Source organism: Clinocottus analis, unplaced genomic scaffold (genome assembly GCF_023055335.1).
Source record: "Clinocottus analis isolate CAN_PGR_092001 unplaced genomic scaffold, fCliAna1.0.p SCAF_55, whole genome shotgun sequence".
NCBI classification, from domain to species: Eukaryota; Metazoa; Chordata; class Actinopteri; order Perciformes; family Cottidae; genus Clinocottus; species Clinocottus analis.
Window position 1 is genome coordinate 37,501 of NW_027176213.1, and position 17,500 is coordinate 55,000.

General features: G+C 44.6%; 1 protein-coding gene and 1 pseudogene across 3 annotated transcripts in view; both read right to left on the minus strand.

The window, feature by feature from the left end:
* LOC137803394 (echinoderm microtubule-associated protein-like 4) overlaps positions 1-10,057 on the minus strand; it is a 31,940-nt gene extending 21,883 nt beyond the window's left edge. Inside the window, exons 1-8 of one of the 3 annotated variants that reach the window (XM_068601817.1) lie at positions 9,825-10,057; positions 7,200-7,376; positions 6,969-7,089; positions 5,895-6,080; positions 4,112-4,252; positions 3,139-3,164; positions 2,009-2,044; positions 186-309 (exon numbers count right to left, since the gene is read on the minus strand). In XM_068601817.1, coding sequence (XP_068457918.1) covers positions 186-309; positions 2,009-2,044; positions 3,139-3,164; positions 4,112-4,252; positions 5,895-6,080; positions 6,969-7,089; positions 7,200-7,376; positions 9,825-9,852 — 839 coding nt within the window. In that variant the 5' untranslated portion in view covers positions 9,853-10,057. The remainder of the gene's footprint in view (positions 1-185; positions 310-2,008; positions 2,045-3,138; positions 3,165-4,111; positions 4,253-5,894; positions 6,081-6,968; positions 7,090-7,199; positions 7,377-9,824) is intronic. The other 2 variants (XM_068601819.1, XM_068601818.1) reach the window with 2 other exon arrangements.
* Positions 10,058-12,153: 2,096 nt separating this feature from the next.
* Positions 12,154-17,500, minus strand: part of LOC137803411 (tetraspanin-14-like) — a 7,532-nt pseudogene continuing 2,185 nt past the window's right edge.

The window sequence follows — 17,500 nt, forward strand, 5'->3', positions numbered from 1 at the left end:
TGATCTACTGAAGGGTTACTGCTGGAGATTTAAAAATGGTTCTACTGAAGGAGTTTAAACTTCCCATAAAAACTCTGTTTAGCTTTTAACTACAAACGCACATTTGTATTTGTAACTTTCGCTGACATTAATCATTATAAATATTCTTAAGTTTACTCATATCCATGCTGCTGGCTGAAGGATACACCCATTCCAACTTGAGTCTTTCTGAAGGAAGCTCTGTCCTCACGTCTTCGTAGTTCTCCACATCTGAAGGGATGAACATGGTGATCGGTCGACCACGCATGAACATCTTGATGTGGTTCCCCTCTGAGCGGCAGACAGAAACACAAAGAAACAAACATGTTGGAGAAGAAAGATTCAATGTGGAAAGAAAAGTATAACCAAAGCATAAGAATAATGCTGCTGATTTAAAACGCTATGGAGTGAATTTACAAGTTATACCCGACTTCTGTGGCTGATAAAGAGATATGACAGGTTAAGAACTAATAATGACAAATTGACTGATATCATGGAGAGATTATGACACAACCAGCCCAAGACTGGAAGAGATACACAATAACTAGAAACAAGACTGAAAGAGATACACTATAACTAAAACAAGACTGAAAGAGATACACAATAACTAAAACAAGACTGAAAGAGATACACAATAACTAGAAACAAGACTGGAAGAGATACACAATAACTAGAAACAAGACTGAAAGAGATACACAATAACTAGAAACAAGACTGAAAGAGATACACTATAACTAAAACAAGACTGAAAGAGATACACAATAACTAAAACAAGACTGAAAGAGATACACAATAACTAGAAACAAGACTGGAAGAGATACACAATAACTAGAAACAAGACTGAAAGAGATACACAATAACTAAAACAAGACTGAAAGAGATACACAATAACTAAAACAAGACTGAAAGAGATACACAATAACTAAAACAAGACTGAAAGAGATACACAATAACTAAAACAAGACTGAAAGAGATACACAATAACTAAAACAAGACTGAAAGAGATACACAATAACTAGAAACAAGACTGAAAGAGATACACAATAACTAAAACAAGACTGAAAGAGATACACAATAACTAGAAACAAGACTGAAAGAGATACACAATAACTAAAACAAGACTGGAAGAGATACACAATAACTAAAACAAGACTGGAAGAGATACACAATAACTAGAAACAATATGGTCGCGTTCTGTCTCTTTACGGTCATATCATGTCCCTGTGGCCTCTCTTTGTGGTCGTCGTTATATCTTTGAGGTTGTTTTCTGTCTCTTTGAGGTTGTTTTCTGTCTCTTTGAGGTTGTTTTCTGTCTCTTTGAGGTTGTTTTCTGTCTCTTTGAGGTCGGGTTAGGGTTAGAGGATTAGGTTAGTGTAAGAGCAATACTAAAAACTACTGTATCTTTCAAACATTTTTAACTTCTTCTCTGGACACAATATCTATATTTTCCTGATCAGAGCACGATACATTGATCATAAAAGACATGTGAGGAGATTAAATCACACTTTGATTCATCAATCCAAAGAAATCTGCACAACGTTTAAACAAAACAGGTTAGGGTACAGGTGAAGGAGAGGTGAACAGGTGAAGGAGAGGTGAACAGGTGAAGGAGAGGTTAACAGGGGGAAGAGAGGTGAACAGGTGAAGGAGAGGTGAACAGGTGAAGGAGAGGTGAACAGGTGAAGGAGAGGTGAACAGGTGAAGGAGAGGTGAACAGGTGAAGGAGAGGTGAACAGGTGAAGGAGAGGTGAACAGGTGAAGGAGAGGTGAACAGGTGAAGGAGAGGTGAACAGGTGAAGGAGAGGTGAACAGGTGAAGGAGAGGTGAACAGGTGAAGGAGAGGTGAACAGGGGGAAGAGACAGGTGATTTTGTTTTGGACGAGTCAGGGAATTCAGGGTCAGACGGACAGACGGGATTGGCCCAGAGCAGAAACAGGAAGCTGCCGTTAGCATGTCAGCGTGTTAGCTCTGATGACTCGGCAAGACTTACCAGCTTGGCTGTTTTTCTCTCGTGTTGACATTTTGGCTGGTTTGAGACAAAGACATTGTCACTCAACAACAACACAAACAACAATATAAACAACAACACAAAGAAAACAAAGACACGAGGAGCAGAGAGCACGAGACACACGGAGCCTCCTGTCCACCAGCGACCCAGGAAGCCTTCCGCTGGGTCATGTGACATGGTCTCCACCAATAACAATGACCTCATTGTTCTCCAGGAGCAGCTGTGAACTCTGAACTTCAGCTCCTGTGATGTTCTCTGGGGTCCAGTCAGCTGATCGAGCAGCTTTACTATCAGTAGAAGTATTGATACACCAGCAAAGATATACTGGTATCAATAAGAGTAGAAGTATTGATACACCAGCAAAGATATACTAGTATCAATAAGAGTAGAAGTATTGATACACCAGCAAAGATATACTAGTATCAATAAGAGTAGAAGTATTGATACACCAGCAAAGATATACTAGTATCAATAAGAGTAGAAGTATTGATACACCAGCAAAGATATACTAGTATCAATAAGAGTAGAAGTATTGATACACCAGCAAAGATATACTAGTATCAATAAGAGTAGAAGTATTGATACACCAGCAAAGATATACTAGTATCAATATGAGTAGAAGTATTGATACACCAGCAAAGATATACTAGTATCAATAAGAGTAGAAGTATTGATACACCAGCAAAGATATACTAGTATCAATAAGAGTAGAAGTATTGATACACCAGCAAAGATATACTAGTATCAATATGAGTAGAAGTATTGATACACCAGCAAAGATATACTAGTATCAATAAGAGTAGAAGTATTGATACACCAGCAAAGATATACTAGTATCAATAAGAGTAGAAGTATTGATACACCAGCAAAGATATACTAGTATCAATAAGAGTAGAAGTATTGATACACCAGCAAAGATATACTAGTATCAATATGAGTAGAAGTATTGATACACCAGCAAAGAGATACTAGTAGTATTATTGATCGAAAAACCTGCAAGCAGTTGCACATGATGATGATGAGGAAGAATGTAATTATAATAAAAGTAATAATGATAAGAATAATGTAATAACAATAATAATAACAATAATGATAATAATAATAAGTATTACCTTGATTGATCACCGGCTCTTTGTGTCTGAAACCAGACAGAAGGAAAAACAAGTTTGTGATTCAGATTAAAGCTTCAATACATATAAACAGCAAAACCATTAGATACATACATACATACACACTAAAGGCGAGAAAATAGCAACACGCTTGGAATGAACCACGAAGCCACTTCAACCACCAGCGGACTCCCTCGCCGAGCAACGCACAATAACGCAGCACAGAGGCGTCTCTGCACATGAAAACATATGAAGCGAGTTCACATCGCCGTCACAAGTGTCATCACGGCCGACCGACTTAACAACAACGCATGTTGTCCAAATCAACAACCAGTCACATTTAGTTGTAACAAAACAATCCAACAAAACCGCGGCACTGAAACCGCGCCCAGTGCACAGACAAGACATTGCAGCACCTTTACGCGGGGAGAGACCGCGAGACCAGCAGCCCCATGTGCAGCACCAGCAGCCCCAGGTGCAGCAGCACCAGCAGCCCCAGGTGCAGCAGCACCAGCAGCCCCAGGTGCAGCAGCACCAGCAGCCCCAGGTGCAGCAGCAACTACAGCGCTGTGGCTAGTTTATGATTAACTACTGTAAATGTATGAAACAGTAACATAATCATCATTTCACTCACATGACCTCTGTGGGAAAGAGGTCATCACTAAGTCCTGAGGTTCTAGCTTTGAGGTGAGATCCTAGCTTCACTGACCAATCACAGCACATGTTCATGGACACATGACCCTGTGACCAATCACACGTCTCGGTCTCCAGAAGGCTCTTCATGAATTCTAACAGGCTGCTCTTCCAGAGAGGAAGAGAGGTGATAAAACCTGCTGTTAACCAGGAAGAAGCCATAAAGAGGCCTGAAGGAGCAGATGAGCACATGAAGGAGCTGCTGCACAGTACAAAGAGACAAAAACCTAAGTGCATGTAGTGTATTTGTGAAAAATTCAGTGGTATTCAGTGGTACTTGTACCTGTCAGAGTTCTTGACCACCTTGGCGAGCAGCTTGGAGGTGGAAGCAGCTTTCACCAGTTTGTTCCTGTTTTCCTCTGAAGAGTCCCAGTTGCTGCTCTGCGAGCGCTCCATACCCGAGGACCGCTTCACACTGGGGCCCCTGAAGCACACACAGGGACACACACACAGTCAGCATCACAGTTGTTCATCGGGAGGAAGAGGAGGAAGTCACTGCGCTTCATCTGGATCTTTCTCCACATTAGCGTAATGCATATTTGAAGCATGATGTCATGAAATTAATAATAATGTAATAATCACACCAGGTAAGGCGGCCATCTTTCATGGGTCCAGTTCACACATGGTCTGTGTAAATGTGTTACTTTTAGAACAATTACATAGAGACTTATTTATGGAAATTATTATTAAAGTCCAAAAGAAGAAATCACGCTTTCAATGATGAAGATAATTTCATGTTTAAACTCAGTTTTATTTTGGACTTAACTTAAGATATCAGAGCTGTCTTTTGTATTCTACTAATATTGAAATAAGATTGTAATAATATAATTGAATTCATCATCTACTAATTTAGTCACTTCCTGTTTTGCCGTTCCTGTTCAACCAGCATGGCGGGTTTTGATGACAAAGAGAAGATGAAGAGCCAAGGTAACTGTAATTGAGGACTTGTTGTAGTTGATAAAGTTAATTTATTATTATTTTAACTTTAAGAACATTAACTTTAACACATTAATGCAGAGAAAGGGCTGTTTTTAAGCATTATGAGAATTGTGTCGATGTTGACGTACGAAGAACACGTGACCTCTCGGGTAGTGAGATGTGAACACGTGACCTCTCCGTTAGTAAGATGTGAATACATGACCTCTTGTTTGGCGAGATGTGAACACGTGACCTCTCGGGTAGTGAGATGTGAACACGTGACCTCTCGGGTAGTGAGATGTGAACACGTGACCTCTCGGGTAGTGAGATGTGAACACGTGACCTCTCGGGTAGTGAGATGTGAACACGTGACCTCTCGGGTAGTGAGATGTGAACACGTGACCTCTCGGGTAGTGAGATGTGAACACGTGACCTCTCGGGTAGTGAGATGTGAACACGTGACCTCTCGGGTAGTGAGATGTGAACACGTGACCTCTCGGGTAGTGAGATGTGAACACGTGACCTCTCCGTTAGTAAGATGTGAATACATGACCTCTTGTTTGGCGAGATGTGAACACGTGACCTCTTGGTTGGTTACATGCGGTGAACACATGACCAGCTGATATTAGAGTAGCTGGTCTTCAGAAGCCATATTAAACCAAACCCAGGTAAGATGGCGAACAATCCTCCACAGACATAAAACACAACCCAGGAAGAGGTTAGTGAGCTGGTGACCATCAGAAACTCAAGCCAGGCTGCAGGAGGCCTGCTGGAGGAGGAGCAAGAGGAGGGGGACAAAGAAGAGAAGAAGGTCCTCAGGCGAAGCTGGGAGCAGGAGAAGGTTAGTGGTTTTGATAAAAGCTTTCTACCAAAGAGTTACGAGCAGCCAGGCACGACCAGGAAGCTTGAAGAAGGAAATGTTAGTAGTTAAAACACACAGCCCAGGTTGAGCAGTCTACCAGCAGAGAGTATGGAGAGGCTCCAGGGTCCAGGGTACCTTCAGGGGCCTCGGGAGACTCCAAGATATAAAGGTCAAATAAAATAAATAAGGAGACTCCAGAAGGCCTCAGGAGACTCCAGAAGGCCAAAAGAGAGTTAAGTGAAGTCAAAGCAGCGTCAGCAGGAAGTGAGGTAACAACAAAGTGAACCTTTTGGCAGCAACATGGCCTTTACTGCTGTCAGCAGACTGGGCTGGTCTCTGCTGCTGGGGGGTCGGGGGAGGGTGGGGGGAGGAGGGGGAGGACAGGTCCTTTGGGTGAGGAGGCTCCTCGCGTTCCTGGATCTCCTCCATCTGAGCCCTCTGGCTGCTGAGCTCCTTCTTCCTGTCCGTTCCACTGTGGACAGAACCAGGACCGTGAGTCCACAAACTACTGGTTCTAGTGTGTTTCTATTGGTTCTGCTGTGTTTCTATTGGTTTTAGTGTATTTCTATTGGTTCTAGTGTGTTTCTATTTCTTCTAGTGTGTTTCTACTGGTTCTGCTGTGTTTCTATTGGTTCTAGTGTATTTCTATTGGTTCTTGTGTGTTTCTACTGTGTTCAACTTAATCATCCCAGTAAATGAGGGTTTTGTGATACACTTTCATACGGCATAGCAATCATTCCCATCCTGTGGAAGTGTTCAGCTCATGAACTACTTCTCACTCATGGTTAGAACTTTGTACCCCAACAATCCTGAACCCAAAAGCTCTTAAACAGTTCAGACATCATGGCACACATTGAACTATATGCTACTCAAACAGTGATTCAAGCCAATAAAACTGTGCCCAGGTTGAGACTGGAGCACTGGACATATGTCCTCAATACACAGTAGACTCATTCACCAATCACACTGATCAGGTCAATCAGATCTGGTCTGCCGACCGTCTGGAGGTTGAAATCAAAGAGCTGAAAAGAAGAAATCTGTGACAATGAACAGAACAGTTAGAACCTGAATGATCTTGACCCAGAGGAGCTGTATGTGACGCAAACATCCAGATCAGTGAGACCAAAGTACCGTCTGTGTACTGTCGATTGATGTGTGAAGACGGTCGCCATCGCCCGAAGAATTACCAACGTGTCGATGTCGCTTCCGTGCAACTGGCACAAAACCAGAAGAATACAAACATCCCGGGGCGAAGGACATCTCACACGAAGACGCCAATAAAAATATCTCACTGGAGACACCACGAGGTCCTGCGCTCCGCCGAGCACAGCGCGAGCTTAGTGTTAGTCTGGACTTTTACCTCTTGGCGGCTGACGCCATCGTCTCCTTCCTGGTGACGGAGGTGGAGTCTCTTTTCCGCACAGAGGTTCCTCCGTTAGCGATGCAGGACATGGAGTAGGCTTCACGCAGCGCGGCACCGCCTGACGGAGGAGGAGACTGAATGTCACGCCGGTCGTACCGACTATTCTATACCGACAACAGCAAATAAAGGAGACTTTCCAGCGGAAGACGAGCACAACCAGGAACTCACCCTTCCCTCCGTGTTTCTTGGAGGAGGCGGCGGCGGCCTCGGACGCCGCGAGGCGGCGGAGGACGTCGGCCAAAGCGGCTTTCATGACCGTCAGCTCGTCCTCCTGCTGCTGGACACGAAGCTCCAGAGCCGAGAGCCGGTCGTTGACGTCAGAGACACTTCCTGACATGCTGTCATCTGGGAGGGGACAGAGACACGGGTCTGAAGAGACAACAGGAACAGCACGGGACAACAGGAACAGCACGGGACAACAGGAACAACACGAACAACAGGAACAACAGGAACAGCACGGGACAACAGGAACAACACGGGACAACAGGAACAACAGGAACAGCACGGGACAACAGGAACAACACGGGACAACAGGAACAACACGAACAACAGGAACAACAGGAACAGCACGGGACAACAGGAACAACACGGGACAACAGGAACAACACGGGACAACGGGAACAACACGGAACAACAGGAACAGCACGGGACAACAGGAACAGCACGGGACAACAGGAACAGCACGGGACAACAGGAACAGCACGGGACAACAGGAACAACACGGGACAACAGGAACAACACGGGACAACGGGAACAACACGGGAAAACGGGAACAACACGGGACAACAGGAACAACACGGGACAACAGGAACAACAGGAACAGCACGGGACAACAGGAACAGCACGGGACAACAGGAACAGCACGGGACAACAGGAACAACACGGGACAACAGGAACAACACGGGACAACAGGAACAACAGGAACAACAGGAACAGCACGGGACAACAGGAACAGCACGGGACAACAGGAACAGCACGGGACAACAGGAACAACACGGGACAACAGGAACAACACGGGACAACAGGAACAACACGGGAAAACGGGAACAACACGGGACAACAGGAACAACACGGGACAACAGGAACAACAGGAACAGCACGGGACAACAGGAACAGCACGGGACAACAGGAACAACACGGGACAACAGGAACAACACGGGACAACAGGAACAACAGGAACAGCACGGGACAACAGGAACAACACGGGACAACAGGAACAACACGGGACAACAGGAACAGCACGGGACAACAGGAACAACACGGGACAACAGGAACAACACGGGACAACAGGAACAACAGGAACAACAGGAACAGCACGGGACAACAGGAACAACACGGGACAACAGGAACAACAGGAACAACAGGAACAACAGGAACAGCACGGGACAACAGGAACAACACGGGACAACAGGAACAACAGGAACAACAGGAACAGCACGGGACAACAGGAACAACACGGGACAACAGGAACAACAGGAACAACAGGAACAACACGGGACAACAGGAACAACAGGAACAACACGGGACAACAGGAACAACACGGGACAACAGGAACAGCACGGGACAACAGGAACAACACGGGACAACAGGAACAGCACGGGACAACGGGGACAACAGGAACAACAGGAACAGCACGGGACAACAGGAACAACACGGGACAACAGGAACAACACGGGACAACAGGAACAACACGGGACAACAGGAATAACACGGGACAACAGGAACAACACGGGACAACAGGAACAACAGGAACAGCACGGGACAACAGGAACAGCACGGGACAACAGGAACAACACGGGACAACAGGAACAACAGGAACAGCACGGAACAACACGGGACAACGGGAACAACACGGGAAAACGGGAACAACACGGGACAACAGGAACAACACGGGACAACAGGAACAATACGGGACAACGGGAACAACACTGGAAAACGGGAACAACACGGGACAACAGGAACAATACGGGACAGGAACAATACGGGACAGGAACAATACGGGACGACAGGTCTCTATCTCCGCAGGTCTCTATCTCCGCCGGTCTCTATCTCCGCAGGTCTCTATGTCCGCAGGTCTCTATGTCCGCAGGTCTCTATGTCCGCAGGTCTCTATCTCCTCAGGTCTCTATCTCCGCAGGTCTCTATGTCTGCAGGTCTCTATCTCCGCAGGTCTCTATGTCTGCAGGTCTCTATCTCCGCAGGTCTCTATCTCCGCAGGTCTCTATCTCCGCAGGTCTCTATCTCCGCAGGTCTCTATCTCCTCAGGTCTCTATCTCCGCAGGTCTCTATGTCCGCAGGTCTCTATCTCCGCAGGTCTCTATCTCCGCAGGTCTCTATCTCATCAGGTCTCTATCTCCGCAGGTCTCTATGTCTGCAGGTCTCTATCTCCTCAGGTCTCTATCTCCGCAGGTCTCTATCTCCGCAGGTCTCTATCTCCGCAGGTCTCTATCTCCGCAGGTCTCTATCTCCGCAGGTCTCTATCTCCTCAGGTCTCTATCTCCTCAGGTCTCTATCTCCGCAGGTCTCTATCTCCTCAGGTCTCTATCTCCGCAGGTCTCTATCTCCGCAGGTCTCTATGTCCGCAGGTCTCTATCTCCGCAGGTCTCTATCTCCGCAGGTCTCTATCTCCTCAGGTCTCTATCTTCAGGAGGAGCTGCTGGTTTTGTGGGCCTGCAGGAGCCGGAGGGGCGGTGCAGAGGCTTCTTGGTAAATACAGCGGTGACACGTGTGCAGGTCTCGTCGTGCCCCCGCGCTCCCCGGTGGTCTCGGGGCCACGCGGCGGCGGGGACTCACCTAAACTGCCGCCGGTGAATCCGTCCATTTTCCGGGAGAAAAGTAGGAGTCCGGGTCGCAGGCCTCGGGGAGGCTGAGCGCACGCTGCGGGCCTCCGTCCGGGTTTCTTCTCCTCAGAGCCGAGTAAAGCCGAGCCGAGCCGAGCCGAGCCGAGTTTATACCCGCCGGGTCCGTCCGTCCGTCCGTGAGGCCGAAGACCGCCGCGTTCCTGCGGCCTGAAACAACACGAAGAACCCGACCGAGACACGGAGAGAGGAAGCGGAGCAACGACCGATGTGCGCGCGCTTCCGACTCCGCCTCCGCGGGAGCGCGCTTCCCGGAGAGGGAGGAATGAAGGAAGGAGGAAACGAGTGAAAGGAAACGAGAGGGAGAGTTGAAGGGAGGAGGAATCGAGAGGGAGAGTTGAAGGGAGGAGGAAACGAGAGGGAGGAAACGAGAGGGAGGAATGAAGGGAGGAGGAAACGAGTGAAAGGAAACGTTAGAGGGGAAACGAGAGCGAGAGTTGAAGGGAGGAGGAAACGAGAGGGGGGAATAAATAAAGTTAATAAAGCAATATATGAATCAGGTTATTATGTTAATAAAGTAAAATTATGTTTATAAAGTAACATTATGTTAATAAATTAACATGTTAATAAAGCAATGTCATGTTAATAAATTAATGTTAATAAAGCAACAATATCTTAATAAAGCAGTGTTATGTTCATACATTAATATGTTAATAAAGCAATATTATGTTAATAAAGTAACATTATGTTAATAAATTAACATGTTAATAAAGCAATGTCATGTTAATAAATTAATGTTAATAAAGCAACAATATCTTAATAAAGCAGTGTTATGTTCATACATTAATATGTTAATAAAGCAATATTATGTTAATAAAGTAACATTATGTTAATAAATCAACATTATGTCAATAAGCTAATATGTTAATCAATTATTATGTTAATAAAGTAACACCATGTTAATAAAGCAATGTTAATAAAGCAATATTATGTTAACAAAGTAATATTATGTTAATAGAGTGACATTATGTTAATAAAGCAATATAATGTAAATAAAGTAACATTATGTCTGAGGACACATCTGGCCTGTGGCTCAGAGAGGTCACATGACCGAGGACGCATCCTCGGTCAACCTCCATCGGGTCAAAACCTCCATCGGGTCAAAACCTCCATCGGGTCAAAACCTCCATCGGGTCAAAACCTCCATTAACAGTGAAACCATCAAACCAAATTTCATTTTTATTATAAGTATAAAAAGACATTAAACAAATGCACTTTTATATATACATATCAAAAAGATATCCTATCAAAATAAAAGTCAAACATAAAAACTACAATTAAATCATCAAACTAATGAACAGGAAATTAGTGAAAGCAGAACATTCAAAGGATTCATCACTTTCACTTTGTTCTAATTGGCTCAAACATCTCAAAAAGGATATTCACACAAACATTTAGACAAAAACAGTCACTCAAAGCTCCAGAATCCAAAAAGTCAACATATTCAATCAAACACATGGTCACATGACCTTCAGGTGAACTCAGGTTCTTCTTCTGTGGTTTCAGGCTGCGTTCAGTATGCGACCGTCTGAACTGTGGAAATAGAACGAGAGCAGAACCGAGAACCTTCTGCATTCGCCACGGAGAACCCTCATTGAGTTATGCTTGATAACAGCTGTTCTTCCTCTTTGGTCCAAACCTCCAGCTGTCCAATGGGAGAGCTGGAGCCGGTGGCCCCGCCTCCAAAAGACACCTGTCAGTGAGGTTTGTCTTCTTCTCCAGTGAATAACAGGACCCACAAAAGAAGACATGAGTTCAACCTAAAGATGATGATGATGATGATGATGAAGGTGTCAACCTGAAGATGAGGATGATGAGGATGAAGGAGGCACTGAACAGATTGTCGAATGGCAGGAAGGTGAAGGCAGTCTGGTGCAGTCAGAGACACAACATCAAAGACAGTTCATTCAAAAAGGAGACCGGGGCTGCATCCCAAGTCTCTAAGCTGCATCCCCGTTTCCCTCACTTGTGTCCTTTCCTTGCGTCTTTGTCCCGCCCACCAGGGACGCAAGGAAACCAAGCGAGGAGAGAAGACGCGAGGAAACATGTTTTAACAGACATGAGACGTCCTTTCCTCTGACGCCTCACGTGAAGCGACGTTTCTGAAGACTGACAGCTGATCACAGCTGATCACAGCTGATCACAGCTGATCACAGCTGATCACAGCTGATCACAGCTGATCACAGCTGATCACAGCTGATCACACAGCTGATCACACAGCTGATCACAGTTGTGTGATCAGCTGTGATCAGCTGTCAGTCGGCTGAGTTGTTTTCTGGTCTGGTTTAGCCAACATCCTAATAAAAATTAAAATATTGATAAAAATGATTATTTGTTTTCAGTTGATTTAATGGTTTTAAACTACAACTTATATAAATAAGACACAGCTATCATCAGTGTCATGGTGGAGATGTTTTCTCTGTCGTCTGTTACCTGTTAAACTGCATTGAGTATTTATACACTGTGTTGTGTTCAGGGTCTTGCTTATACGCAGGATCGAATACCAGCAAAACACGTCTTATTTATTAATTATTTACGTCGGTATGTTTTGAAATTCTAATTGTGACATTATAAAATAAGCATACATGTTGTAAAACGTGTTTCCTCTCTCCAGCTCTGATTTTAATTACATGCATAATAAAAGTTATTGAGGGAAACAACAGATCAAATCTTTTAAGACAATAGTTTGTAGTCCTTTTGTTGTTCAGACTTAACACATATTTTAACCAGACGGTGAATAAGAAAACACTAAAATATATAACGTTTATTCTGTGATCGTCTTCACTCTGCTATGAAACTCCAGCGATCAGTCCGCTCAGCTGCAGCGTCCAATCAGATAACAGAGGAGCAGTGAGGGGGCGTGTCCAGCGTTAAAACACTTCCTGTCTGCTCTCGGGGCTCCTCGATCATGACTCCTCCGATTTCCCTCCTCGCTCCTCTGAGCTGAATAAGAGCTTTGGGACGGCCTTCAATATGGCGGCGCACAACCACTTCCTGTTCAGTCGAGGAGCGAGGAGCGAGGAAATGACAATTTAGAGACTTGGGATGCACCCCCTGACTTCAGTCGCAATCTATAGATCGACTTCCTGTCACCTGACTGGTGACAGGAAGTAAAGGCAGGTGCAGCCTGAAGAAGAAGAAGAAGAAGAAGAAGAAGAAGAAGAAGAAGAAGAAGAAGAAGAAGAAGAAGGCACATTTGAAGGAACCAGGTCCACCTGGCGAAGGCCTCGTCCTTGTGGGTGTGGCTTCAGTAGCTGAAATTGACCTTCTGGATGTCCGAGATCAGAGTCCTGGCCAGGTAGATCCCCACCATCTGACCACAGGTAGACACACAGGTGAGGTACAGAACTCTGATGCAGGAGGACCAGACCGAGACAACGGAACAAAGCAGAGTGCTCACCTGCAGCAGGGAGATGACGATGAAGACGATGGCCACGGTGTAGAGGTTTCCCGGCAACCAGTCCTCCAGCGCAGCGATGCAGCCTTTGGTGTAGATGTGGTCCGTCCACTCCATCTGTGCAGAACCGCAGAACCTTACAGACACACCGTGTTTTGGTTGCTCGCCGGACACAGAGTTTTTCTTATGAATGCAGAACCCAGTAGAACACAATAGTTCTGGCTCCTGTTGAAGCCCTCTCAGGGTTCTAACCCCCGGCCCCGTGTGGAGCCCACACCAACATGCTGGCCTCACCTGCCCAAACAGGAAGCAACATTTAAAGAACAGGAAGTGACCTCACCTTTGGTTTTCTCACGTCGTATCCACACTGAGTGTTGAGCACCGAGTCCTGAAACAAACAACCGTCACTTCCCTGAGACTGAACCAGGTTTAAAGGTTATATATATATATATATATATATATATATATATATATATATATATATATATATGTATATATATATATATATATATATATATATATATATATGTATATATATATATATATATATATATATATATATATATATATGTATATATATATATATATATATATATATATATATATATATATATATATAACCTTTAAACACTGATCAATGTATATATATATATTGATCAGTGATGAACTCACAGCAGGATCAGTGATGCAGCAGGAAAAAGGAACGCCACACTTCTCTCTGCTGAGATGAGTTCCGTTGCAGCTAAAATAGACGTTTAGATCCCAGTCGTTAGGATCCTGAGCTCCACAGCAGTGGTTCTGTTGAAGAACCGGACAATAAAGGGTTAACTAAAGGATCCTGAGCACCACAGCAGTGGTTCTGTTGAAGAACCGGACAATAAAGGGTTAACTAAAGGATCCTGAGCACCACAGCAGTGGTTCTGTTGAAGAACCGGAAAATAAAGGGTTAACTAAAGGATCCTGAGCTCCGCAGCAGTGGTTCTGTTGAAGAACTGGACCACAGAGGGTTAACTAAAGGATCCTGAGCTCCACAGCAGTGGTTCTGTTGAAGAACTGGACCACAGAGGGTTAACTAAAGGATCCTGAGCTCCACAGCAGTGGTTCTGTTGAAGAACTGGACCACAGAGGGTTAACTAAAGGATCCTGAGCTCCACAGCAGTGGTTCTGTTGAAGAACCGGACCACAGAGGGTTAACTAAAGGATCCTGAGCTCCACAGCAGTGGTTCTGTTGAAGAACCGGACCACAGAGGGTTAACTAAAGGATCCTGAGCTCCACAGCAGTGGTTCTGTTGAAGAACCGGACAATAAAGGGTTAACTAAAGGATCCTGAGCACCACAGCAGTGGTTCTGTTGAAGAACTGGACCACAGAGGGTTAACTAAAGGATCCTGAGCTCCACAGCAGTGGTTCTGTTGAAGAACCGGACCACAGAGGGTTAACTAAAGGATCCTGAGCTCCACAGCAGTGGTTCTGTTGAAGAACCGCAGAGGGTAACCTCAGCGAGAGCTTACCATCCTCTGCAGAGAGTCGATGAGGTTCTGCAGGTCGATGTCGTCTCGGTACCCTCTGACGCTCGACAAGAAGAAGTCATTGATCCACTCTCTGACCTGACTCTGGAACACCACGGCGAGCACGGCGGCAGCGAGCTCCAGCACGAAGATGAAGCCGATCACCCCGGAGAACTGAGGGGAACACGGACGTCAGCAGGCGGACATTTTGAACTTTTAAACTTCAGCAGACAGATGTTTCTAACATTTAAACTTCAGCAGACAGATGTTTCTAACGTTTAAACTTCAGCAGACAGATGTTTCTAACGTACAAACTTCAGCAGACAGATGTTTCTAACATTTAAACTTCAGCAGACAGATGTTTCTAACATTTAAACTTCAGCAGACAGATGTTTCTAACGTTTAAACTTCAGCAGACAGATGTTTCTAACGTACAAACTTCAGCAGACAGATGTTTCTAACATTTAAACTTCAGCAGACAGATGTTTCTAACGTTTAAACTTCAGCAGACAGATGTTTCTAACGTACAAACTTCAGCAGACAGATGTTTCTAACATTTAAACTTCAGCAGACAGATGTTTCTAACATTTAAACTTCAGCAGACAGATGTTTTTAACATTTAAACTTCAGCAGACAGATGTTTCTAACATTTAAACTTCAACAGACAGATGTTTCTAACGTACAAACTTCAGCAGACAGATGTTTCTAACATTTAAACTTCAGCAGACAGATGTTTCTAACATTTAAACTTCAGCAGACAGATGTTTCTAACATTTAAACTTCAGCAGACAGATGTTTCTAACGTACAAACTTCAGCAGACAGATGTTTCTAACATTTAAACTTCAGCAGACAGATGTTTCTAACATTTAAACTTCAGCAGACAGATGTTTCTAACATTTAAACTTCAGCAGACAGATGTTTCTAACGTACAAATTTCAGCAGACAGATGTTTCTAACATTTAAACTTCAGCAGACAGATGTTTCTAACGTACAAACTTCAGCAGACAGATGTTTCTAACGTACAAACTTCAGCAGACAGATGTTTCTAACATTTAAACTTCAGCAGACAGATGTTTCTAACATTTAAACTTCAGCAGACAGATGTTTCTAACGCACAAACTTCAGCAGACAGATGTTTTCTCTCAGAGCTCCCACACAGCCGGCGAAGCCCAGGATGAAGGTGACTCCGCCGACCACCAGGACCAACCAAACTGGGTCGAAACCATGCAGCCGGGTCACCTGGGTTAGATCCAACAGGACTCCCTGTAATCCACCAGGCACAAGTTCAGGGGAAAGGAAAGCGGTTCAGATCCAGACCAGAACGAGACGTCTGACTGAACTCTAGTGTTTGTAAATGAATCAAGAGAAACATTCGGGTTGCTTGATATTAAAACCTTTTCACTCCACGCCCAGAAACCAACTGCAATGAAGGCAACTCCAGCCAGCTGGAAGGCAAAGACACACCAGGGATTAGCCCGATCCAACAGAGACCAGAATTTAGACAGTCCAGCATATAGACAGACCCAATAACAAACAGCAAACAAGCATTTAGAACAGAGGTTCTCAACCCTTTTTAACCTGAGGCCCCTCCACCCATTACCCAGACCCCCCTTACCCCCTTTACCCAGACCCCCCCCTCCCTCCACCCATTACCCAGACCCCCCTTACCCCCTTAACCCAGACCCCTCCCCTCCCTCCACCCATTACCCAGACCCCCCTTACCCTCTTTACCCAGACCCCCCCCCCCTCCCTCCACCCATTACCCAGACCCCCCTTACCCTCTTTACCCAGACCCCTCCCCTCCCTCCACCCATTACCCAGAACCCTCCCCTCCCTCCACCCATTACCCAGAACCCTCGTCTCCCTTGAACATGTGGATTATTAGTCATATAATAAAAAAGCATGACATTGAATGCCCCAACACACACGTGTGATAACGGATCAGATCACATAGGTTGAGAGAAACTTTTCTGGTTTGCCAACTGACAGGAGTCACCACTTCCTGTCAGTTGGCGAGCCGACAGGAAACAACTCTCAGTCTCTGCTTTGAACGGAAACAGAGTTTTGTCTCGTCACTTTAAGGGGAACACAACTTGAACATGTAAACAGGTGTAAACATGTTATACTTTATTATTAGACAATTACAAATAACTAGCTTGAAGAAACACTGAATGTGTGAATGCAAAACGTAATATTGTTATTATATCACTGCCACACGTGGAGCAAAGACCAACAGTTACCTGTGTATTCTGGTGAAGGAACTAATACCCTTTCCCTATTGTTCACATGTATTCTAGTATTGTTCACATGTATTCTAGTATTGTTCACATGTATTCTAGTATTGTTCACGTGTAGTATTGTTCACATGTATTCTAGTATTGTTCACATGTATTCTAGTATTGTTCACGTGTATTCTAGTATTGTTCACGTGTAGTATTGTTCACATGTATTCTAGTATTGTTCACATGTATTCTAGTATTGTTCACGTGTAGTATTGTTCACGTGTATTCTAGTATTGTTCACGTGTATTCTAGTATTGTTCACGTGTATTCTAGTATTGTTCACGTGTATTCTAGTATTGTTCACGTGTAGTATTGTTCACATGTATTCTAGTATTGTTCACGTGTATTCTAGTATTGTTCACATGTATTCTAGTATTGTTCACATGTATTCTAGTATTGTTCACGTGTATTCTAGTATTGTTCA